The sequence below is a fragment of the Polypterus senegalus genome, chromosome 16, assembly GCF_016835505.1.
Source record: "Polypterus senegalus isolate Bchr_013 chromosome 16, ASM1683550v1, whole genome shotgun sequence".
NCBI classification, from domain to species: Eukaryota; Metazoa; Chordata; class Cladistia; order Polypteriformes; family Polypteridae; genus Polypterus; species Polypterus senegalus.
Genome location: NC_053169.1, coordinates 54,373,568 through 54,398,594, shown reverse-complemented (window position 1 = coordinate 54,398,594; position 25,027 = coordinate 54,373,568). Strand labels below are relative to the sequence as shown.

The 25,027-nt window shown below is 42.0% G+C and overlaps 1 protein-coding gene across 3 annotated transcripts in view; it reads right to left on the bottom strand.

Annotated features, from left to right (window-relative positions):
* The window catches only part of disc1 (DISC1 scaffold protein), a 248,571-nt gene extending 224,043 nt beyond the window's left edge, over positions 1-24,528 (bottom strand). Inside the window, exon 1 of one of the 3 annotated variants that reach the window (XR_005630805.1) lies at positions 23,995-24,528. Coding sequence is in view for 2 of the 3 variants with exons in the window: in XM_039737724.1 (XP_039593658.1) it covers positions 23,995-24,070 (76 nt within the window). In the remaining variant the exon portion in view is untranslated. The remainder of the gene's footprint in view (positions 1-23,994) is intronic. The other 2 variants (XM_039737724.1, XM_039737722.1) reach the window with 2 other exon arrangements.
* Between the last annotated feature and the right edge of the window lie 499 nt (positions 24,529-25,027).

The window sequence follows — 25,027 nt, the reverse complement described above, 5'->3', positions numbered from 1 at the left end:
AATCAAATTTCACATTTTGTGTAGGACTGGATGTTACTTTCCTTTAATTGCATACCTGAGGCATGCTGCCTAGACTCTGCACTGTTGTGGCATTTGATGATGCAAACAGTAAAAGTTCCAATGTTGTTCCTCAGAGGTATCACTCCTTCAATATATTCACTCAATGAAATAGACTGCTATGCTTGTGAAAATCTGAACTGCAAAATATGCATTTGAAGTAAGTGCTGTGTCAAAAGAACTGCTGTTAAGACAGCTGATAACAAAGAGCCTCAGGAGAAGCAGAATTTGTACTTAAAGCACCCAAATCAACAAATCTGCCTAACGACACCAATAGATGTACAGATGAGGCTGTATAGCATCCACCTTCTGACTGCACATCCAAACGAGTAACTGGAGGAGGTTAACATTACCATCTAACTGGAAATGCAAACATGCCGTGACCAAATATCCGCAGCGTTTTAACACACAGTATGTCCACAGACCATAATGCTCATCTACACTCAAATTGCTGTTGTTATGCCATTCAGGGATAGAATAGTCAAAATGACAGAAAGATATTGCAGCAAACAGAAGCAACTCTCAAATGTGTGTAGCTGTGGTGGTCTACGTGTGTGTGCCTATCGTCTGTCTTCTCTGTCATTACAAATACAAATTACTCATTACGCTTCAGTCACCTTGTGCTACTGCAGTCCAGAATGGATATCAGCAGCTTTACGTTTCTGTTTCTTTTTGTTCAGCATCTTTTGCTCTTTCCCTGAAACTTCACAGACTGGAGGAATTTGGGGGCAGGTGTTCTAGAAGAAGCCCCATTGGTGGAGCCTCTGTAGTGCAGGATTTGGCCGCCCTTCACTGCACTCTTTTTAACGGGTACTCTCGCTTGAGAACTGGCCCTGTGAGACTAATCAAAGCTTAACGTTCAAATCTGATTGAAGTTTTTATTTTTCACAGGATGTCCAACAGGAGAAATTATATTAATAAGAAAAAATCCCATTATTCATACTAATTAGCTGTTTCAGCACAAAAGAACACAGTTTTCTGTAAAGTTGTGTTTTGCAATGACTGTCAACACAACCAAAGGTGAGCCATTAGGAACAGCAGGTTCAAGAGTAAGGAGGTCTAGTGAACTATTACTACTAGCTTCTGGTAAAAATACAAATTAAAAAGTAATAAATGTGGTATATAGAAAAGTCCACAGTTAGTTCCATGGTACTTCTGATACCTCCGATTAGCTGACGGCACTGTAACCGAGGACCACTGTCTCAGGAAAGCCGGGTAACTCAGCTCATTTATAAATAAACGCACATTTCCTGTTGCATTTGTACACAAAATCAGTGAGGCATCTTCAGGTCTTTGGGCATCCCAGGTGAACCAGACAGTGCTGAGCAAACCCCAGCTTGTGTCCCAGTGGTACGAGTTGGCCTAAAGTCACTAGGTGAGGTCAATTGGGGAGCAATGTGGATCGGGACTGGAGGGTCCTTATCAGTCTTCTTCAGCCCTTTACATAATACAGAATCTTTAATAAGCTGGACGTCTTTCTGTTCAAGTTGAAAAAATAAACACACGCTAAATAAAGAAGGCCACAGTTTAATCATTTGATGTTTCTAAAATTGGATGCAGCTTTGGCTAGGCAGCTAAACCTGCCTATGCCAGACTACACAATGCATGTCAATTAACCGTTTTTCTCTTTTTTCTCAGGAAGAAGAGGAAGCTGCAGAGAGGCGGCTGTTAAGTGGTCTGTGCAGTAATGAGTCCATGCTGCTGGAATGTGCTTGGTGCAAATATAGAGAGCCTGAAAGTGAACAATGGAGCACAGAGCCAAATGAGAAAACTGAGTAGAATCCTTAGGAGGTTTCAAAAATGAGTTCAAGAACCTTATGTAGAGATGATCCGGACTGTGAAGACAGAAAAACATCTGGCCTTACCTGCAAGGGTGCACATTCTGTAGTGGCCTTCACTTTAACTGTTTTGGCCTGGAGGGAACGTCACTGAGCTCCAAGCCTCCAGACACAACTACAGACAGACAGTCCAGGTTCAAGTGAATGTATTCTTATTAGACAAAGTACCTTTCCACAGGGCTTGTTTCCCCCATCACCACAGTACAATCTGTCCTTCCTTTTCTAATCCTCCTTTAACCCCTCCAGGTGAGTGCTGTCTTCTTACTTCCAACTCCCTGAGCTGAGTGAATGAATCCCTTGGAACTCCAGACACGGGAATACTTCCTAGTGCTTAATCAATTGCCTCCAGGAAGCACTTCCAGTCAGTAAGGACTACAGCAGTCCTTGTATCATCACTATTTGACAGCTCCCCCTGGCAGCCCCAATGTACAGGGGGACACAGGCAGTCGTCCACTGTGCTGCCCTTCCCATTATTCCCACGTCCATCATGATGTGCCGCTCAGTGGCTCTAACCACCGTAATGTCCTTCCACGTTTAAGTTCTGGCATGGAAAGGAGATATTGCCATTCCCTCTATGACCTTCCATTAATGAAGACCTCCTGGCCAAGTAAGGAGGTGGGTTCCAGCTAGTTTGTTCCTCACACTGTGTTATATGTAGCAGTAAGCACAGTGCTTTGTAACACAACATAATGTAACATTAATTCAATTCACAGTCACGGGGAGCCATGGCCTATCCTGGCAGAACTGGATCCAAGGCCAGGGAGCCAGTCCTTCACAGGGCCCACTCACTAAGACATGGGGACGAGTTCAGATACCAAGTCGTGTTTGAGATTTGTGTCCTGTTTCTTAGGCTGCTGGGTCATGACAAACAGGTAAAGTAGTAATACTCATTAATCATGGTGCTATAGAGTTCAAACGTATTACTTCACCCATAATGACTCCATCAACTTACGTATGTCGCTGAAGAAGAAACCTTTTGAGAAGTACCCAGATGAGATATTGTGACAACATACTGTAGCTATTACCCAAACAAGCCTGGTGGTCTGAATGATCAGTGCCAGAAGTCACTCAGGACCCTGCTCTTACCCATTCTGCATCTTTACTAGTGTTTGTTATGACTGAGAGTCCCAAAGCACTAAAGAATTCCAAGAACGCTTCCAAAAAAGCCCACTAGACGGGGAAATCCCACCAAAAACCCTGACTAAATACCAAAAATGGGCACATAGAATGTTTATAAAATAAAAATCAGAAAAATGTGCTGTAAGTATACAAAGCAAAAAGCAGTCACCAGCAAGGGCAATCCAAGGCAAAAAAGGGCCAAACCACAATCCACAGCAAAGTCAGGTTGAAAATATCTCAAAAAGATCAGAACCACAGAAAAATCAACAAAAACCTCCAAATGAACCACCAAGACATGAGGGAATCCCACACCTTTGTAGGGCTGAGTCCCTGGCAATGATGGACAGGTGGTCCCTCCTCTTGGGGCAACACCCACAAAACACCAGGCACATAATAAAAGCAGTTTATACATAAATAAAACAAACAAAATAAAATTAATAAAACATATGTGCCATCAAATATGTAACATAATTCACAAAGTTAGCATAAACAAAAAAAATCAAGCATGAACAAAAAAGACATAAAACAAAGACTGGAACCCCAGCCTGGAGAGGAACCCTGGCTGAAATATAACAGTGCTGATCAGCAAATGTCCCCAAAGCGTTTTTTGCAGTGAATTAGCTGGGTCTGCCGTTGACCTTGTTTGCTGAATTCTGCCCTAAAACTTCGCTCTGGTTGGCTTAGACACACCTTTTGAGGCCAGTGTGACATCTCAGAGCTGTAGCAGCCATGTTGGATAGGGATTTCACTACCCGATCTGCACTACCTGCCCCGTTTACATCACATATGCACAGAACTTTCACACATGCATACCAAAAGTGTCCTCCAACTCACACTCTACTGCGCTGCCCGATCTGATTTGTGCAGGCATGGAGAATTCACAGCGCATACATGCATGTGTCATGTCTCTCCCCAGTCGGTACAAAAACACGCAGTATTAGCTGACTATAATGAGACAATGAAAATACTTTTAGTAAAAGTACCATAAAATGTGACAAAGAAAAAAGAAAAAGATCTTGAAATGTGAACTAAATAAATAAATGTGTTGCTTAGTTATTTATGTATTTATGTATTTATGACTGTAATATTTCTCCAGACACAACATGAACTACACCTTGAATGTAAAACTGTCACTTTCACTTATGAAAGCTGAGAGGGTGATCTCTTGTGACTGCTGTGTTCAACATTATGTCCAAAGTAGACCTCAGCATTCACATTGGCAGTGCACCACGTACTGTGTATGTCTTTGTTATATGCCATTTGATATGTTTGTGATGCGCCATCTGTTGGAGTGAAAAATGCAATGCATTTTACTACCAAAAATGTTTGTGATGCACCATTTTTTACAATGATTTAAACATAACAAATGGACGGACAGATAGATGGACATAGACACTTATCATTTTACTAAGGTGGATTATATTATATTGTTTATTAGAGATGAGAATTGTCTTGAACAACACACCACAATTTTTCCATAATACCTGAGCCACTGTACAATAATATTGTGATTTTGTTTATATTTTGGAGCATATTACAGGTTTATAAGGTCATCATTGTTAATTGCAAATCTCCAGCACCATGATTACTGTATGTCTTACTTCAAAAATGCAAGGAACATACAGGGTATTAAAAGTGTCCGGCCTAAGACCATATTTTACATTGTGACAGATAGGGGGCGCTGTCGTACCCTTGAACCCTCAGACCAGACCCCAACACCAGATAAAAGTCCAATTATTATTTATTTTATAATAATAATGTGCACAAAGCACGTTCCACTCCACAATACTCATATACTAACCAATACAATACAATAACCAATAATCAATCCTCCTTCTCCCAGACGCGTTGCCACCCTTCCTCCCGACTCAGCTCAACCCTGGGATCTCCCACAGTCCTTTAAATAGAAGTGCTTCTGAACCCTCAGTCCATGTGACTTCCTAGCACTTCCGGGTCAGACCAAAACTCCTCTTCTTCATCCCGGAAGTACGTCATTTCCCCTGTCACTGTGACTAAAACGTACTTCCGGGTTATAGGGCAAATAACAGTCCATGGGCCTCCCTGCAGCATCCTCTGGTGGCCCCCAGGGTATCCAGCAGGGCTGTGAAGGAAAACTCCAATGTCCACGATTCCCTGCTGGCATTCGGGGCACCTCCATGCTGCAGAGAGGGCTCTATCTGGCGGCCTGGGGGTATTGGCCGGGGATGACTGGCCGGCCATAGTCCACAACATGCAAATTAAATGCTATCTAGTCAAGGAATATCCCACATTAGCAAACTTGAAATTCAACATCAGTAATCACGAGGCCCTCAGCTGTCTACCATTCATGAATGGAAGACAAGAAGAGAAAAGCCGCAATAAATATGCAGTTCAATTCTCCAGTATATCGAGGTTTATCAATTCCTTTTAATCTCACTAAAGTTAAAGTTGAAACGATAAGCCTGCACGCAAATAAGAAAACTCCTTGATTTTTGTTGTGTAAGCACTGCATAAATAAGCTGCCTTGTTTCAATGTTCCCATCAGTGGTGCAAAAAGTGCTAGAAACCAAAATGCCAGGACTTGCCCAAAGACATCAATTATACCATACTATTTTGCAAGCCCACTTAATCCTGAGCAGGGTCATGGGGGGTTATCTTAGACAGGATGCCAGTCCATCATGGGGCAAACACACATCTGCTCAAGTCACCAATCCACCTCGCGTGAATGTCTTTGAACTGTGATTGGAAACCGACACAAACACAGGGAGAACATGCAAACTCCATACACCAGTTCCCAAACCCTGTGAGGCAGCAGCACTACCAATGTGCAACCATAATACACTCTATCTCCATTAAAAATATCGCGGTACTCTCCTGTGCCCATTTTTCTCCCCATCTCCAACATTTACCCATGCAGAGCCAGAGTCCCATTACACAACTGCCAGTCCGAGGGGATGTCAAACTTGACAATATTGTTACTTGTGGCTGTCAGAGTACACAACTACCTAACAGAACGCAGGGCAAACAAATTAGATGACTCAGTGACAACTTTTCAGGAACAAAATATTGCAGGCCCGCCCCCTGTTCCTGACAGCCAATAACATGCCACCTTCTTAGACCTATCAGGTATCAAATGTGCTGAAACAGTGAAGTATCCATCAGAAAATATAGCGCCTCCCCACAGTGAACTCCATCCCAAGGTTTTCAAACGTCTACAGCTGGAACATTGAAGGGGCACACAATGAAACAGTGATGGGAGTGGACCTGCAATCTTAGGCTTTATCATTCAACACCACCACGTAGCCAATGAAAAATATATGAAAAATGAATTATGGGGATGCTGTGTATGTTAAATTAAAACATAAAAGTATCCATGTGTCTTTATAAATATTTAACTACCGCATCTATAGTGGCCATTGAATACTCTCATTGTGGTAGGCGTTTGTTACACCAGCTCACGCCGCAGGTCTAATCCGAAGCTATTCAGGGAGTTTAACGTCTAATAAAAGACTCCATCTGCATTGTGTTTCTCGCTCAATAAAAGTCTCCTGCATGCTAATGTAATTCTGTGCACGATAACCTCACACAAATTGTAAACGCTGCACGTTTTTTCTTTTTTTTTTATTTCCCGCTCTCTTTTTCTTCATTCCCCAGCCATCCGATCAAGTGGTGGCTAAACAAATGAAGGCTTTGGCTCTCCCTAAAGCCATCGGCCTCCTAGTGTTTACCATTTAGCCTCCCGTTTACTGGACTGAATGTTCAAGTGCTTTGCAATAATTACAGTGTGGGGCAAACCCCCTCAGTAAACAGGAGGGTCCATTTGTTAGCCCGGCAACAATGCAGCCACTGTTTAAAGGACAGAAGATGCACTGAAACGACAGAGAGTCTGTGTGTTAGGTCTTTCATCTCCTCAACAGAATTACGCTCGTGCTAAAAAAATGACTCGGCAGTCTGAGGATGTTGTACCCCATTGATGGCCACTTTATTAGGTACAACAGGCCTTCTCATGCCATTGATGGCCTAGTTGGTTACAGCAGCATCTGAGTTGACTCGGCTCACTATTGAAAGAGCACTGTGGAAAAAGGTTGGGATTTTCTTTTGCTTTTTTTTTTCATTTGCATTATCTATGAGAATATAAAAGCAATTCATGTTATGAATATTTACATAACGATATCTGCCTCGAACCCGGGCATACCATCTAACAGCCTTGGTGCAGTTTCACCTCATCAGCAATGAAGCATTTTGCTACCTAAAAGTTAAGCCAGCAGTTATTTTGGTAGTTTTGTGAGCAGCATGTAGCCATGCGCTAATCTATAAATGAGTCATTCTTTTAGTTTTATGTTTGTATTTATTTTGGATTTTTGAATTTTTTTTTCATTTTATGGTTTTTGTATATTCAATGTTGTATGATGGGTTTTCTGTATGTGTGAGCCTGTACGCTCATGGGTGCCCTTCCAACCTTCCAACAGCTGTGCCAGGGAGAAGTGCTGGTCTACTGTTCTAGGATGGAATCCACATTTTTCCTCCGTATATTTGGCTCAGCCAGTGCTTTTTAGTTCTGATTTATAACGTGTTTTTAACAACACAAACAGTCAAATACAAAGATTGTTTATTTTACAAAGAATTGCTTCTGTTAATTCTATAATGAATTATTAAATGTGCTTGCATACTTAAGGTGTGGTGATTTTCCACACAAAGAGACAGGGTTGACCTTGTCTTTGTTTGGCATGTGTTAAATGTTATTGCCACGTTCAAAGGAATGATGCCTTTCTGAGTGCTGTTACTACTGCATGTGCCACTTCTTGCATTTCCCTCACATTTTATGTTAAAAGTCTAAAACCTTGAAGCACAAGTGCATAAAGACAAACTGATCCTAAGCTGAAAAACTCTTGTGTTCCTGAGTAGGCCTGAATCATGAAGAAAAAAAGGAAGTCCCCTAAAAATAACACTTCGCAGCAGTGAGGGTGCTGAATAGTGAACTTTCCCTTCCCATTTATTAACCGAGTGCTTGGTTACAAAGAACAAAGGAGAGTTCTGACGTAACTCCAGAGCAACAGGGAAGTAAAGGATAAAAGAGGCCACCACAGCACCAGAAAATAACAGCCTTCGTGGGCCGCTCAGCTCTCCTCCTATGGAGTCAGGCGGCACTTTAAGGTTCACTAGAAAACGAAACTGCCGCAGTATGTGTGTGTGAGTGTGTGTGTGTGAGAGAGAGAGGTCGTCTCTGACTTGTATGTGTTGCATTTCTGCCTGGGATGGGTCTGGCAGATGATGAGCATGCTCATAATGGCGCCCATGGGAAGATCAGTGGCCTCCATACATATAGGCACAACTTCATTTTTTAGGTATGCGACAGACACAAACACACAACTACAACAACTCTATCACCTACTCGTTTTATGAAGACTTCTACGGTTATGGGGAGCTTGCAGGTTCTACCTTTATGACAGAAGGGGGACCCATTGTAACTGCACACCACCCCAAGAAATAATCACAAGAAGACTAAAAATTCAAAAATGTGGTATATTTGTTAACTCAAAGTGTCTCAGATTACAGGGACACCTCAAAGCAGACATAAACAGGAGCCTGTCATGAGCTGTCATTTGTCATCATTTGCTCACCATGGGGATTTTTGTTGATTTTTATTACTGAATTTAGAGCTTTTTTTGGTTGTGTTTGGTGTCATCACACCACAACTCTGTTTTGTAATCTAGTTTTTCATGACCCCGACCATACTGTTTATTGTAATTAGGCCTGCCACAAGACATGCAACTCATGTGACACATTCCAGCATTACTGCACCAAACAAATATAAGTGTCATGATCTGACTTTTTTTTGTTTCTGTAATAATTTTGTTAGTTTTCTTGGACTTTACTGGCAGTTGCTCAAAAACCTATCATTTCATTCTCAAAACTGCTGAACCAAGTTTAGAGTTGTCTCTCCTGGAAGCACTGGGAAAATTCAAAAACCAGCTCTGGATAGGGCACCAATAGGCCAGCATAACATAACCTTACACTCACTGATTCCAGGTAATGGACGCAGGTGCCTGGAAGCTTTCCTGGTATCACTGGATAAATAAAGGAACAAGCTCCAAATGGAGAGCCAGCATGCCAGCATAACAGAACTTTCTCAAACCCACTGATTCCAGTTCATGAAAGCAAGAGCCTGGAGTCTCCCCTAGCATCAATGGGAAAATGAAGGAACAAACTCTGGATGGGGAGGCAGAATACACTGGATTCAAAACGTATTCAGACCCATGCAGTCGCTGTAAACGTTATTGTGTTGTACATTTCATTTTAAATGAACAAATTTGCTATTTTTGCTCATCAGTCTATACTTAATAATCCATAATGATAAAGAGAAGACATTTTTTCAGAAAGATTTGCAGATTTATTAAAAATTAAACATTACAATCTGTCATTCGTGGTATTCAAACCTTTTGCTGTGGCACTCCAAATAGTGTTCAGGAGCATCCTGTTTGCTTTAGCCATTCCTGAGATGCGTCTAGATCTGTCACATAGTGTCTTTCATCTATCTATCTATCTATCTATCTATCTATCTATCTATCTATCTATCATATAGTGTCTTACATTTCTATCTATCTATCTACTGTATCTACCTAAGTGTAGTATTTTCTGGAAAGCACATTCTGACCTGAGGCCAGATAAAATGCAAGCAAACTATAAATTATGTCCCAAGTCAAAATTCAACAAGGAACTCAGACCGTCGTGTTAGCGACATATCTTTGGGTCTGCTGAGGAATTTGTTTTTCATTACTTGAAGAGCAATTTGCAAAGCCTTTGTGTTGTAAATGCTGAGCGTTTGCACAAGAACTTGCAGAACAGGCTGGATACACAATGGGATCAAACAAATGTGCGCGATCACGGACAAGGTCTACGTGCAACAGCTTTGCACCTCGGTGACACCACACAGAAGCCTGAGTGACAATGAATGAACCTCGGAAAACAGCTGCGTTGTTTTAGGGCTAAACTCTTTCTTTGCTTATGTCCTTGTTTGTTTGATTTTTATCAGTTAACTACTCTTTTTCTTTTATCAGTTCAAAGAGCATTTTAATAAGACATACATTTACAATACCACCATGACCCTGACCAAGACAGAGGGTTTAGCTCCAGCAAGTTTAGGGTTTCTTTAAACCCTAAAATGTATAAATCCTCTTTTTGGAAGTTAAAGTACCCATTTTGGTCATGGGCTGCATGGTCATCAAAAGGGCTACCTTACGGACACAGAGTCCTGAGTTTGAATCCTGAGTGTCATCTCTGTCAGGGTGCAGTTTGTTCCTTCATAGGCTTACAAGTGCATGAGGGTTTAATTTTGCCGCCTGTACAGAATACAGTGCAATTCTTATTTGTGTGAGCTGATCAACATGCAACACATCATCACCTCCATGTCGATTTTATACTACAGATGAAATAACAGAGATATCTATCCGTGCCTCTTTGGTTTCTCCTCCCATATCTCGAGAAATGTCTGAATGTTACATGAACTGGTCTCAAACACGTGAATTTAGGGAGCATTTTGTGGGGTTCTGCTGGACAATTACGAGCTAATTTTTGCTCCTTCTGTTTTCCTAGAGTGGAGGAAAAGAATCCACCTGTGGGAATTTGTATCAATTCAGCCAAAAAAGGTCAGGTGCTGATGTTGGGCAAGAAGACTAGTCTGTTCCAGTTCAATCCAAAGGTGTTCATTAGAATTAAGGTCTGGGCCCTGTGCCGACCACTCAAGTTCCTTCATGTGTTTATGGACCAGGCTTTGTACACCAGGGTACAACCATGCTGGAACACAAAAGGGTCATCTAGAAACTGCAGCCACAAAGTTGGAAGTGTGTCTACAGATTATTGTATGAATTACAAGACCAGGAGAAACTTCTTTAAACAAAGTCATAGTTGGTAATAGGGTCAAAAACCAGGCGATCGAAATCAAACAGGCAACCACAAATTTAAAGGGCATGACGTAAATCAGGAGTCAAAAAAGAAGTGCGAAACCTGAAACAAACCTAGCACTCTGAAAAATAAGTAACCAACTACCACCAATGAAAAAGGACATGTGGAGAAAGTACCAAGGGACAAAGCACTGTAAGTTCATCACAACTTTAGAGGTTAGGGTTTGTGACGTCAAAAGTGCGATGATCACAATCACATGACACATCCCGACCATGTTACAAAAACAAGGAAGTAATCACAATAAACTTGAGAAGAAAGAGTCAAATGATAAATAAACCACAATAAAACTCCATGAAATAGACAAAAGCACACAGATAAATTGTGCTCAATACTACTACATCGTGGACCTACAGTACTTGTGCACACACCGTTTTACCATCTCCAGTTAATCAGACATGCATGTCTTTGGCAATTTGGTAGTGAAAACCAAAACCATTCCAGGAAACTGGGAGAACATGCAAACTCCACACATTTGACGAAGGTGTTAGGAATTACTTAGGTTTGATTATTTATTCTGGCATTGCAATTTTTTTTCTATAGGCTTTTATTGATTGTACTTGAAGGATCTAAAACATGTTTTCACTTTCATTCTCATTTAATATTTGTTATTTTATTTTATCATTATGTTTTTGAAAATTGTCAATGGGGCTGCCATTGTCGAGGACTGTTTCTGTGATGCAACAACCCATTGCTAGATGCTACGGCAAGTGAACGTCACACCGTGTGAAATTACCAGAGAGACAGCCTTCAAACCAGCATGCCAGGTCAGTTACCGGCCCAGATTTGTGGATGTAGTAATACACATGTTTTGTGTGTTTTGGGGTTAGGGCTAATGGGGTCATTCGCCGTTTAACTAAGACCAGAATATGCAATACGGTACTAACAGGATAATGGCCCTCAGGTCGAAGTGCTGTCTCAGTGAACAGCAGAACAAGTTCAGGGCCCATAATTATTAAGCGTCACAGAATTTCTCTTAGTCATTGTCCTGCCTCAGAGTAAGACATGAGAAATAGTTATGAGATATCCTACACCTACTCCCAGCAAGAGTAGGAGTTCACATTTGAGGATGAATGACATCACAATTTCACAGCAAATTGTTACTCATGATGACGCTTTGTAGTTTTCTGATTCTAATGCTACAGCCTCACCAAACAATGTAGTGATAGTAATAATAATAATAATAAAAAGAAGAAGAAGATAAACATAATAAGTTAGGACAGTGTTCCTTAAACTATGGGTTGCAACCCTGTGATAAAACTAACCAAGTTCGTCCAAGCGTAAATTCTGTATCAAGTCATGACCGGCCCGGCATTTATTATACATTGTGTTATCATACACTGCAGCACGTGAAACAATGTCGTTGATGCAGGAGAGCTTTTGTTTCTGTGGCCCTAAAATATGATAAGTATTGCCACCTCTCATCTCATCACCAGTGAAACGATCAGAATAAGAAGACAGACAGCTAAGACACATATGAGAAAGGGGGTGAGAGGAGGAAATGACAGACGAGCTCGAGAGGAGAAGCGACTGCAGCTCACGTTTGAAACGTCGAAATGAAAATAGCAGGTGCGGCTCAAGGATGTGATGATTTTCGGGGTTTTGTAAGGAGCGGGTCAACAGAGTGACGGTGTATGCAGTGCTGGGCCGGTGTTTTTTATACTAAAGGAAGTTTCAGTGGTCATGGACCATTGGTTGGTCCCCCATTATGTGCTTGCCTTTAGAACATACGTTGAATCTAAATCTGAAACTGAGGTGCAAAGAAGACTTTGTATTAAGTTTAACATCCCTTGATGGGGAAGAATTCCTTCTTGTCAAACTATTTTAAAGTAGTTCGATAAATATCAGTTTACTATTGGTGTGACAGACATGTTTGTTAGACCACTGAGAACTGCATGACGAGACAAGCAGTAGATTCAACACAAATGTCAGGACAGTTAAATATATTTGATTCAGTATCATGCTATACTTGAGTCCAAATATAAACGTAAAATAAGATTACCATATTTCGTAAATAGCAGTGCATTTTCATGTCTGTCTAATATGTGCGGAATTCATTTTGTAACATTACCTACTTACTAAGTCCATGAAAGCTGCCCACGAGCTGCTCTAAGTTAACACACAACTTTGTTCCCCTTCTGTGACTCCCAGAGGCCCATTACAACTGCACTTAGTCTTAGTCTTAGTCCGCTGCTGGTCCACAGTTCTGAGACACACTGCAAAAGCACTAAACCCGAAAATGAGACCTTCTTACCGTCAATATGTACTAAGACCAGATCAGCATGGGAACAGCCTGAGCTCATTGCAATCTGCAGCTGACCCATTAGAATTCATATTCGGACGCTGATTACATAAGGAGTTAGCTTTACAAATATAAAAATTATTAACGGTTTAGTTTTCTTTATATACGTGATGTCATTTGAGGTCATGTCACCGCAATCATTGTGCTGGTGACATCACAGAAGTGATGGATAAATATGATGGCAATCATGAGTTCAAGGGTACACACGGATGTGATCTCAGAAGTGGCAGAGTAAACAGAGCTTTTTTTTTAGTTATAATTTCTATTTTTGTTCATAATTGTGAGTTTTTACACTTCTACCCCTGGTGAGACATAATTCCAGCCTTTGAGACTCGTTGCCATTTCTTTTAAGGTTCCATTTTGAGGCCAAGTGAGTCCTATGGCCTCCCATTTTCCTTGGGCCAGGCTTGCCTTGGAGTGAGACCCATTTTGTGAAGGCCTCATCCGTTTTTGCTATTTGTGCTTCCAGAAACCTAAAAACGTATGGCAGTTTAGCCAGTTTCAACTATTTAGTTTGTAAATTTTAACATTGAACTTGTCTTTCACCTACGATGGTTCGCCTTCCAGGTTCCCAAGTCCTTTGATGAACTTTGATCTGCCAGGTTCTCGTCCTGTGGCAGGACAAACTGAGTGCAGAATTTGATCCCAGGAGCCGTAAGGCACAGCACTCACCACCGTGTCACCCAACGCTTAAATTATGGAGGCTTACCTAATTAAATTTGATTCTCCCTTTTCGTTTGTAAATATCTTTTTAAATAATAAAACAAAAAATTGAAGAGCCTGAGATTAGTGAGACAACAGTCAAGGCGTAAAACACAAAAAATAAATGCATTTCACAAGCAGGACGCTTGCCTGAAAACATCGGCTCAGTTACTGAACCAAACTCCTCAATTTCAAGGTCTCAAGAACGTCAGCTATGTGACAGCATAAGAGATGAGGTGACACTTGGCCGGCAGGCTTGCACAGACCTATCATTAGCCTTTCAACCGAGGAGCGTTCTTTCAACACGTATAAAATGTCACTACGAGAAAACCAAGAACACAGCCGTTGTTGTACAAAGCAGACGGACCGATGTGTTCATTTTAAAGACGAGCCGACATCTTGACTACCTACTAACATTTCAGAATGTCTTTAGCAGGCACCCTGGAGACTGAGAATCACAAGCTCGTTTCATTTATTAGTTGTGATCGCTACCGTAAAAAGAGAAAGCAGACCAGTAATGTCTCCCCAGTCCTTGGTGAACAAGCTTATCTTAAATAAAAACAAAGAAAAAAAAAAAGCACACCACGTTGGCCGCTTGCCCCACAGGAAGTTGTCGACGAGATTTTCCTGTCCTCGACTTCAGCAGGCCCTTTTAAAATTTGAAAGCACCAGGCAGGGCCTATCTGGCAGGCCTTCTTCTAACGGCTGCTTTTTTACTTCTTGGGAGTTTTGTTACAGCAGCAGATGTGTAACAGCTGGGACGCCCCTCAGCTCACCACATTCAAATTTCACACGAAGTATAAATTGAAGCATTTTAAATTTACTGGTGGCAATCTGACATTTAAAATTCAATGCCTCAGCCAGTAGACTGCCCACCCTGTCCACACAGACACTCGCAGACATGCAAGTAGCTGATTGTAGGATGTGTGTGTGTGTAGGACTTGTGATAGACGGGCACAACAACCAGGGGAAAGCCTCCGACAGACCGGACTTACCATCCATCCATCCATTTTCTATTGTTTAACCAGATTTGGGTCGTGGAGCCAGCAGTCTAACTGTAGCTGCCAAGATATCCCTCTTCCTCACCACCTCCTCCAACTCCACTGGGGAGATACCGAGGTGTTCCCAGGCCAACTGAGTGATATAATCTCTCCAGAGTGTCCTGAGTCTGCCCTGTGATCTTCTCCCGGTTGAACATCCCACCTCAGGGGGGCGAGAAGGAGGCATCCTAATCAGATGCCCGATCCCCCTCAAAAGACCCCTTTCAATGTGGTGACACAGAAGCAATAATTTGAGCTCCTCTTGAATATCTGCGCTCCTCCACCTGTCTCTCAGGCTGAGCCCAGACACCCTATGAAAGAAGCTCATGTCTGCCGCTTGTATCCGCACTCTTGTCTTGTCTGTGTCACTACTCACGACTTGAGACCACAGGTGAGGGTAGGATCGCAGATTGACCAGCAAATCAAGAGTTTCGTCTTTCAGCTCAGCTCCCTCTTCACCACGACTGACTAATACAATGTCCCCCTGACTGCAGACGCCACTCCAATCTGCCTGGCTGACAGCAACTCTGAATTGGATCAACTGAGGTAGAGAATGTGGACACTAACTGTTGTTGCTGCTAAAATAGTTATTTTCAAACACTTCAATTATTTCTCAAACATGTGAATAACTTTTTAGGTGAATCGCTTTGTCAATTACCTAAAATCAGGGATGTCAACTCAGACTCTGGCGGGCTGCAGTAGCTGCAGGTTTTCATTCCAGCCAATCAGTGCCACCCCAAGCCAGGCTGGGGACCTAAGTGGACTCTTCTTTGGACCCCCTCAACCCACCCCTCTCTGAACCCATTACATTGTTAAATAAATAAGTCAATCAATCAATTCTGTGACTTAGGATCCGTGCTGGTATCTGGAGGGTTTCAGGTTCAAATCCTGTGACTGCCAGATGGGATCCTACTCTGTTGGGCCCTTCAGTAGGCAACTTAAACTGAAAACTGCTACAGGGATGCACTGTATAATGGCTACCTCTGACCTCCAAAGTTCATGTGAAAAGACAATTTCCCACTGGGGATACATAAAGTAGATCAAAATCACAAACGTAAAATAAAAATAAACTCTTCTTTTAAAATAATCAAAACTTGAATGTGAACATTTAGGGGTATGTTTAGTCTTTTTTTTTTGGATATCACAACAGCACCTGTCTACATTTTCTCAAAGCAAATTCATTTATGGACTCATCAGACGTCAGCTTCTGTGCAACGTCTGAGTGGATGCTGATGATAACCAAGCTGCTCATCCATTGCTGTGTCACGGGTGACCTCAGTTAGTCACAATGAGCTGAAGTTTCAAATAACTGGAAACTGGAAGGATTGATGCAATCTGGGGGGCAACACAGTGGTATTTAATGACGATGATATACCAAGTGATTTATTTCCTTTATAAATGTAGGCCTAGATAGATAGATAGATAGATATGAAAGGTTAGATAGATATGAAAGGTTAGATAGATAGATAGATAGATAGATAGATAGATAGATAGATAGATAGATAGATAGATAGATAGATAGATAACAGCGCATCACTTTTCCACATTTTGTTATGTTACAGATTCCAAAATGGATTAAATTCATTTTTTCCTCAGAATTCTACACACAACACCCCATAATGACAACATGAAAAAAGTTTACTTGAGGTTTTTGCAAATTTATTAAAAATACTAATACTAATTAATACTAATACTACTAATAAAGATAATAATATAAAATACAACTACTGCTACTCTTAAAATACACAATACCATTCCTAGTTCTCATCCTCTTTCTCTGTACGTTTAACATTCGTTTGCTCAAAGGTTGATTCACTTGCTGCTTCCTGAGCAGCTCTTCTTTTCTCTTCTTTCGTCCGCAAACTGATTAAGTCAGTGTTTGTGTTGCAATTACTTATTATGTTTCCTTAATTTTTTACTTAAGCTGACACTTAAGTCTTCAATGTCCATCAAGAATGAGTTAAGATATGAAGAGGTAGAGGAAGTGATGGCAAAGGTGGTAGGAGTGAGAATGGCACACATGTGCTGCATGACCGCCCTGATGGCCGCTGCCGAGAGTTGATTCTGCTAGAAAATAAAGTAAAAATAAAAAGAGGAATAACCTTGGAGGTCAATCATAACCCGAAAGTGGATAGTAGACGTCAAGTCGTATATGAGTACCAAATTTCAGGCCAATAGTTCAAACGGTTTGCAAACTATAGGTGATTTAAAATCCTGAACAGACAAACGGACAGCCACAGTAGTGTATTATAGTATAAGAAGACTACTACCGAATATAATACTAATAAATGAAAAACTACAACTGAACGTGTTTCATAAACATACTTAATGCAGTAAATGCAGGGTCAAAATGAAGCTGGACGTTTAGCTATTTCAAATGGCCCTGAGAATATATCACTTTGACTTATGAATTTTTCTAACCTTCATCTTCATGTTGTCCTCCCAATGACAGCAGATGGCAGTAAGGCATTCACTAGATCAGTAATGTTAGCTGCCAGTAAGTTTCGCCAACACCTGAAGTTCATCTGAGCCCTTTGCTCTTTTCGTACATTAAAGTTGCTTGCCTGGCGCTCTTCCACATTTCCGCCAATCACTAACTACTAAGTAAGAGAGCCTTGGTGTGCTGGTGACATTTCCAAACATGTCCTCACTGCACTTCCTGGGTTGACTAAGGTTAGCAGCTTTTAATGACGTGTAGACGCCCTGATGTCTACATGGCTCTAATAAACAATCCCCAACCATGTGTCAGCTAGGTGCTGTAACATCAGGTAACATCTGTTAAACACTCGATATCAAAACTATTACACGTAATGCTACTCCATTAATCCAGTAAGCTTCCAGCTTTAGACTAGTGGCAATTGATGAAGTGTTAGTTAGTTTAGAGGAAGTTGGACAAATTTACATTTCTAAACACACCTTTAAGATGCATCCCCCACCTTTCGTTTTTTCCTTTTCTACACTCCTGACTATCGACTTGAAGCCATCTCTCTGCTCATTAATGGAAAGTTTTCTCAACAGGTGACTCTCAACAACATTTAATTTGACAATTCATGAAACAACGATAACCCCCAAAGAGTCCAGCTGTGGACCTCCAGCGCTCCACTCCATTGAGGAGGTTGATGCTTTGCATTAAACGCCAGTGATGTTACACGATACTCCCGGTCACACTGTGGTTAAATTTAGGGTGGTGGTAAGAGTTATCTGACTTAAGTCAAGTAAACCAAGTGACAAAAATGTGCAATCCAATTGGCTGTTCAGTGGAGCTCCTGCATAGCAGAACCCAACAGCCATACATATCGTTCCTCTAATCACACAGTGCGTGATCTCCGTACAGGAAGGTGTGATTCTGCCACCATCTCATTAATGAATGACTTAACTGCTGGTGCTAACTGACCAGATCTCTTTTGCCTTCATTTGCCTTTTGAGATTCAGAGGACTTTCTTTTGTCTTTTTCCCTAAACCAGCAGTCAGCTAACACTGAGATGTACAACAGACGCCAACAGATGATCAGCTAAGTTGATTCCATTGACACCTACATGTTCATCACACCACATCTGTGTCAATAAAATATTTAAAAAAGGAAAGAGTGAAGTTTTGATAAATAATGATCATTGTTTTCTTTAAAGAACATCTGGATAGTGCCCTCATATAAAACCAAAGTCTTGAGTCTCCACAGTCATAAATGATACCCTGGGCATCTGTCAAAAAGAGTAGGGTACCCCCCCAATGTACTGTCTAAATTGTCCATCACAGTCTTGTCCATTCTGGCATCCTAATTGTCCCCTGTCCCTTATTGACTAACTATATTGTCACCGCTTCAACATCCCAAAGCTAATGTGTGGTGAATGTACTGCTGCATAAATGGCTGCCATTGCCTCATCCAGGTGGATGCTACGCACTGGTGGTGGTTGTAGTGGCTCCCCAATATCTGTGTAAAGTGCTTTGAGTAGGTCGGAAAAGCACTATATAAATGTAATTAACTATAATGAATTACCTCTTTCTATAACCTGCCAGCTGTCAAAGCTGTAAGAGTTGTGACAAACGAGGAGACCATTCAGTCCATCAAGCTGGTTTGGTTAGCTACTGCAGAGTTGTCCCAATATCTCATTCAGATACTTTTTAAAAGTTGTCTACCACTATTTCATTGTGTGCATTTGCCATTGCTCATATTATCGAAGCATATAAATAAGTTTACATTGTTGACAGTAAGTATGTGAACAGGCAAACTGTCTTGTGCCAAGTGCTGCTGGGATACATTCAAGCCATTGTGACCTAAAAGTGGTTAAGCGGGTTATATACTGCAAAGCATAGAGGTATGCATGTAAAGTGCCTCAGGGTTGAAGAACACTAGGAGACACTATATGATATCACAAGGTTGCCAGTTTAGTCACCATCACTTCACTGCATGACCCTAAGAGAGTCACTTAACTTGCCAGGGCACACAGCCTATAAACATGGACTTGTAAAATGCCAATCTGTGAAAAATGCCAAAATTTACAGACACTCCACAAAAATGCAATGATCTCCTACTCCTGAGCCTTCTCGGCTGAATGAAAAAGCCGGAGGGAGGGTTTAGAAGTGGTGACATCAGGATTTCCCCACCTCCAGGGGAGGGGACTCCACAAACAAAAAGCAAGGAATATCAGAGCATTCAAAGTTGTAGGACACAAACACAGACAAAAAACATACATTACTTCCAAACAGGAAAATACGTTAGTAGATCATTCTAGTCAACATAACTGTGATGGTTACTGTTAACTCATTTCATCAGTTTTATTGTTTTCTCTGTTCAATTTGTAAAGACAGCCTAGTGAGTGCAGTAACTAAGGGGTCCTGCGTATGTATTGTGCCTTTGATTGCTTTGCAAAGGTCCTTATAATGGTGTGCTTTGTGAAAGGCGCTATATAAAACAGTGATTTGTGGACATTGTTATATAAACTCTATTCTGCTTACTCTACCAGGCATGTTCTGAACGGCGGTTTCCATTAAGGCACTATAGAACTCAAACATGAACTGATCTTTCAACTCTGCCCTGTCCAGTTTGTGCCTGATGCTACCAGGAATGGTTCTTGCTTCCTATGAATTTTCATTAGAAGAAGCCAGGCCCAAAAAAGACGTGACTGTATGTAAACACGATGAGTGAGTGTGGATTTTTCATTATTAACAGGTCCAATAAATCAAACACACAGCCATGCCGTCTCCATTAGCAGAAGAATGGGTTGTACTGTTAATTACAGTGACTCTCAACATGGCTCTGTCATAGGATGCCACCTTTGTCACAAGTCTGCTCTGCTAGATCAACTATAAGTGCTATTATTGTGAGGTGGAAACTTCAAGGAGGATCCACAGCTCAGCCATGAAGTAGTAGACCACACCGACTCACAAAGTGGGGCCAGTGAGTGCTGAAGTGCAGAAGAATCATTCAAAGCAGATTTCTAAACTGCTTCTAGAAGCAAAATCAGCACAAGAACTGGGCATCAGGAGCATCATGAAGTGGGTCTCCATGACTGAGAAGCTGCACACAAGCCTAAGATCACTGCGTGCAATAGAGTCACCTGGAGTGTTGTAAAAGCATATTGACGTTGGACTCTGAGGCAGCAGAAATGTGGAGTGATGAATCACGCTTCACAAGCTATCTGTCTGATGAATGAACCTGGGATGCTGGGACGTTGCTACCTTCTGGACTGCTTAGAGCGACTGTAAAGGTGGGTGGAGGAGGGATAGTGGACAGGGGGGGTTTGTCTGGATTTGTTAGACTACAGTAAAGGGTACTGTTAATGCTGCAACAAATAGACATTTTAGACAATTGTACTTCCAAGTTCGTGTCAACACTTTCAAGAGGTCCTTTTGTGCTCCAGCATGACTGTGACCCTGTGCACAACGCCAGGACCATACAGACATAAAGGAACTCGAGTGGCCTGTGCAGACGCCTAACCTCAAACCTATCAGACACCTTTAAGATGAACTGGATCGGTGATTGTGAGCCAGATCTTCACATCCAACAACCTTATTCTCACAAATGCTCTTTTGGCTGAATGAGCCCAAATTCCCACAAACACCCTGCAGAATCTTTAGGAAAGCCTTCCCAGAAGAGAAGAGGCTGTTCTTAACTCCACATTAACACCCTTGCTTTTGGGATGGGACGTCCAACAAGCACACAGAGGTGTGATAGTCCGGTGCATAAAAACGTTTGGGTATTTTTAGGTCCTTTTTGTTGACTACAGGGCATGAGCTACCAGGATGGAGTTCAAAGCAAACAGGTAGAAGTGTGTTTAAATTAAATTTGGGAATGCCAGCTATTACTTTGAAATGAGGTCATTGACTGGTAGAACAAGGGAGCACAGATGATAGGAAGTTAAGGGTAAATTTCACAAAAGCTTTCCTCACACAGCCATCCAATAAATACATGAATTATGGTAGATGGTAGATGTGGTAATCCGTACCGCTGGTTTGACTTCGTGTCGAATGAGTGGTTGCACACAGAGTCCCAAATGTCGCACATTACTTGCATTGTAAGAGAGCACTAGTTACAGCACTACGGACACGTGGCGCAATTCCCCGATTGAGGACCCCCGTTATTGAGGACCCAAATAGCTGGACCAGGCCAAGGGGACTTCCACGTAACATCTGGCTGCGGCAGAGAGAGGGTCATTTTCAGAGAGTGGCACTGGACCTAATGTCTGCCTGGGGTGCCAACCAGAATCCCAAGCTGTTTAGTTGTGTGGTGGGTATGACAACATGCTGTACCAGTGTATCCTCCCCAACCTGACCTGACCTGTGGTTGATACTGTAGCACACTCTTAAAAATATGGTTCTTTAATGGCACTTTAGCCATCTTTATTGTTTTGTGTGGTTCATCATAGAACCGTTACTCAAGGAGAATATGGCAAGACAGCCTTACTGAACAGCCAGCATGGGTTCAGATGACAGACTTTGTGTTTTACCAACATGCTGGAATCGATGAGGAAGCAACAAAAGAATACGATCAAAGTGTAGCACATGATATGATTTATCTGGACTTCACAAAGCATTGATAAGATGCCACATGAGAGGCTGGGCATCAAACTAAAAGGTGTGGAGTTCAGGGTGATGTTTTTAGATGGGTGCAGAATTGGCTCAGACACAGGAAGCAGAGGGTGATGGTGTGAGGAACCTCATCAGAACTGGCCGATGTTAAGAGTGTCGATCCACAGGGGTCAGTGTGGGGCCGCTGCTATTTTTAATATACAGTGTATATAAATGATTTAGATAGGAATATAAGTAACAAGCTGGTTAAGTTTGCAGATGATACCAAGTTAGGTGGATTAGCAGATAATGTGGAGTCTCTTAAATCATTACAGAAGGACTTGGGCAGATGAAATTGTATGTCAGTAAATGTAAAGTGTCACCTGAAGTAAGTAGAAATGTGAGGTTTGAATACACAATGAGCGGTCTGAAAACTGAAAGTCCACCTTATGAGACGGATTTAGGAGTCACAGTGGACTCGACACTATCAACTTCCCAAAAGTGTTCAGAAGCCATTAAGAAGGCTAATAGAATGTCAGGTTATATAGCGCCTTGATGTGTGGAGTTCAAGTCCAAGAAGGTTCTGCTCAAGCTTTATAACACACTGGTGAGGCCTCATCTGGAATCCTGTGTGCAGTTTTTAGTCTCCTGACTACAAAAAGGACATAACAGAGCTAGAAAAGGCCAGAGAAGAGTGATGAGGCTGATTCCAGGGCTACAGGGGATGAGTTATGAAAAAAGATTAAAAGAGCTGAGCCTATACAGTTTAAGCATAAGAAGGTTACGAGGTGATGTGATTGAAGTGTTTAAAATTATGAAGGGAATGAGTCCAGTGGATTGAGACTGTTATTTTAAAATGAGTTCATCAGAACACGGGGGCACAGTCAGAAACTTGTTAAGGGTCACTAGCAGATTAAGAAAGCCATGGCATCGCTCTGAAGATCCACCCTGGCACATTTATTTCTAAAAATGTAGAGTGCCATGTCAAGAATGAGTATTTTTTATTAATGAAGGTGAACAGAAGTCCAAGATGATAGCCTGGTCTCATCAAAATTGACCTTGTGTTCTAATCCAATAAGTTGCTCCTTCCACTTCTTTCTGAAATTGCAGCACTTCTACCAGAACTCACTCGTTGCGTTCCTGCTTGCTGTCTAAACGGTTTCCGTTCACTTCATCATCATCATTATTAGTATTATTATTTTTAAGAGGGTGGATTATACGTATGTGCAACCACTACAGAATGCACTAACGGAAATTCATTAAACAATTACCACCTACATGCAGAATCACACATTGCATGAAACATTAAGAGATGCCTTGTGAAAGGCGCTATATAAAACAAAACGGATTGCTTAACACTTCTTCTAGTTCGTGCAGTCCCTTTGTTTTATGCGCCGTGTCAGTATGTCGTCCATGGTTTCTGTGGCTGCAGTCGTCGTGTTGTTTCAGCTGTTTCTAAAGTGACCAGATTCGAGTGACAGTGTCCTGCAGTGGACCGACGGCCCGTCCGAGGTTGGGTCCGCCTCGCAGCAGACCGGAATGGCAACTGAAATGGAACAGCAAGTGCTTGAGAATGGTGTACCTTTTCCTGCCCGCTTCACACGGCTATCCGTCCGAACCGTTTGATTTCCTTCTTTTTTTTTGTACCTTGTACTGCAATCACGTACGAAGCCTGCGAGCGCCAGCGAGTCCGCGTACCTTCGACCCTTCACATTCGTCGCCTCCTGTACCTTGTAACTGACTCGCTGCTACTTAGCTCAGCTCGCCTCCCCCATGGACAATAACCCATACTGTATATGACGCCGCGCGGGCTGCTACTGTACAGAATGCCGATGGTTATATTTACAAAAATCACGGCAAATTCACGCCCCTCTTCGCGCCGGCCCCTGGCCGTTAGACCACCAACTTGTTGCGTATCTCTCACTCTTCAGGTGTGACCGCACCAACTCGATTGATATGACAATTCAGAAAGTTAAAAGATCGGTATGCTTACCAGCTTGCGTCTGCGGGCTTCGAGAGCCAGATGAGGAAATTATCGGCCCGTCCAACTTCACCATGCCGGTGAACATCTTGCACAATACAAAAAAACAAGTTTTTTTAGCTTTTTAATCCACACAAAAACAAAGCGGTATTTTGCTATCGGGGCAGCTGGCACTCAAGGCCGCTGTCACGTCAGCGCGCTTCTGCCCGGTGCCCGGGGGTGTGGATGCTTAGCCGCAGTCGGCCGGCGACTCTCCAGGAAATGCTTCTTGAATGTGGGCCTTTCCTTAATGTGGAGTCACGAACCGAAGATCCGATTTCCATCCTTTCGTCCCCGCAGCCTTCATTTTACACTCCGCCTGGGTGCTGCAGTGCCGGGTTGCGTTGCTTGGTCCCGTTATACGGCTCGCTCGCTGCCTGGGTGCTCCTTCAGATGCCGCTACAGCAGTTTGGCACTTCGTCTCCTCTCGTCTGCTTTCGGCTTCTCTCGGCCCTTGTCAGTCGAGCTGTAAAGCCGCACCCAAGGGATCGTCCAGTCCGTCCGCTAGTGAGGCCAGCCCCTCTGTTCATGGAGGGCGCACTAAGGACGTGGGGCTGGGGTGACATGTCTGCATTGCATGTACTACTGTCGATGATCTGTTGTGAAGCTGTGTATTTTTATTGTAGATCCATTGTCCATCGCTTTATCTTAACTAGTGTCTTTTCTCTCAATTAGTTTCACTTATACTGTATAAAGCCTTTCATATTTGTCTCGTAGATGCTGCACTTATGTAGCATTTTATATGTAGCGGTTTGCTTATACATTTCAATCTTAACCAATGTCCGTGTCCCTGATTGATACGGCACATATCTATCATTTTAATAAAGAGCCTTTCCTATACATTTCTAGTGTCTTTATTTCCGTTAGGTTCTCTTATACAGTATAGTGCCTTTCATATCTATCTCATAGTATATGACATATATCATTTTTTATGTAGTGCCTTTCATTCAAATTTCTATCTTAACTAGTGCCTTTTATCTTAAGTAGTTTCTCTTACCTGATACAG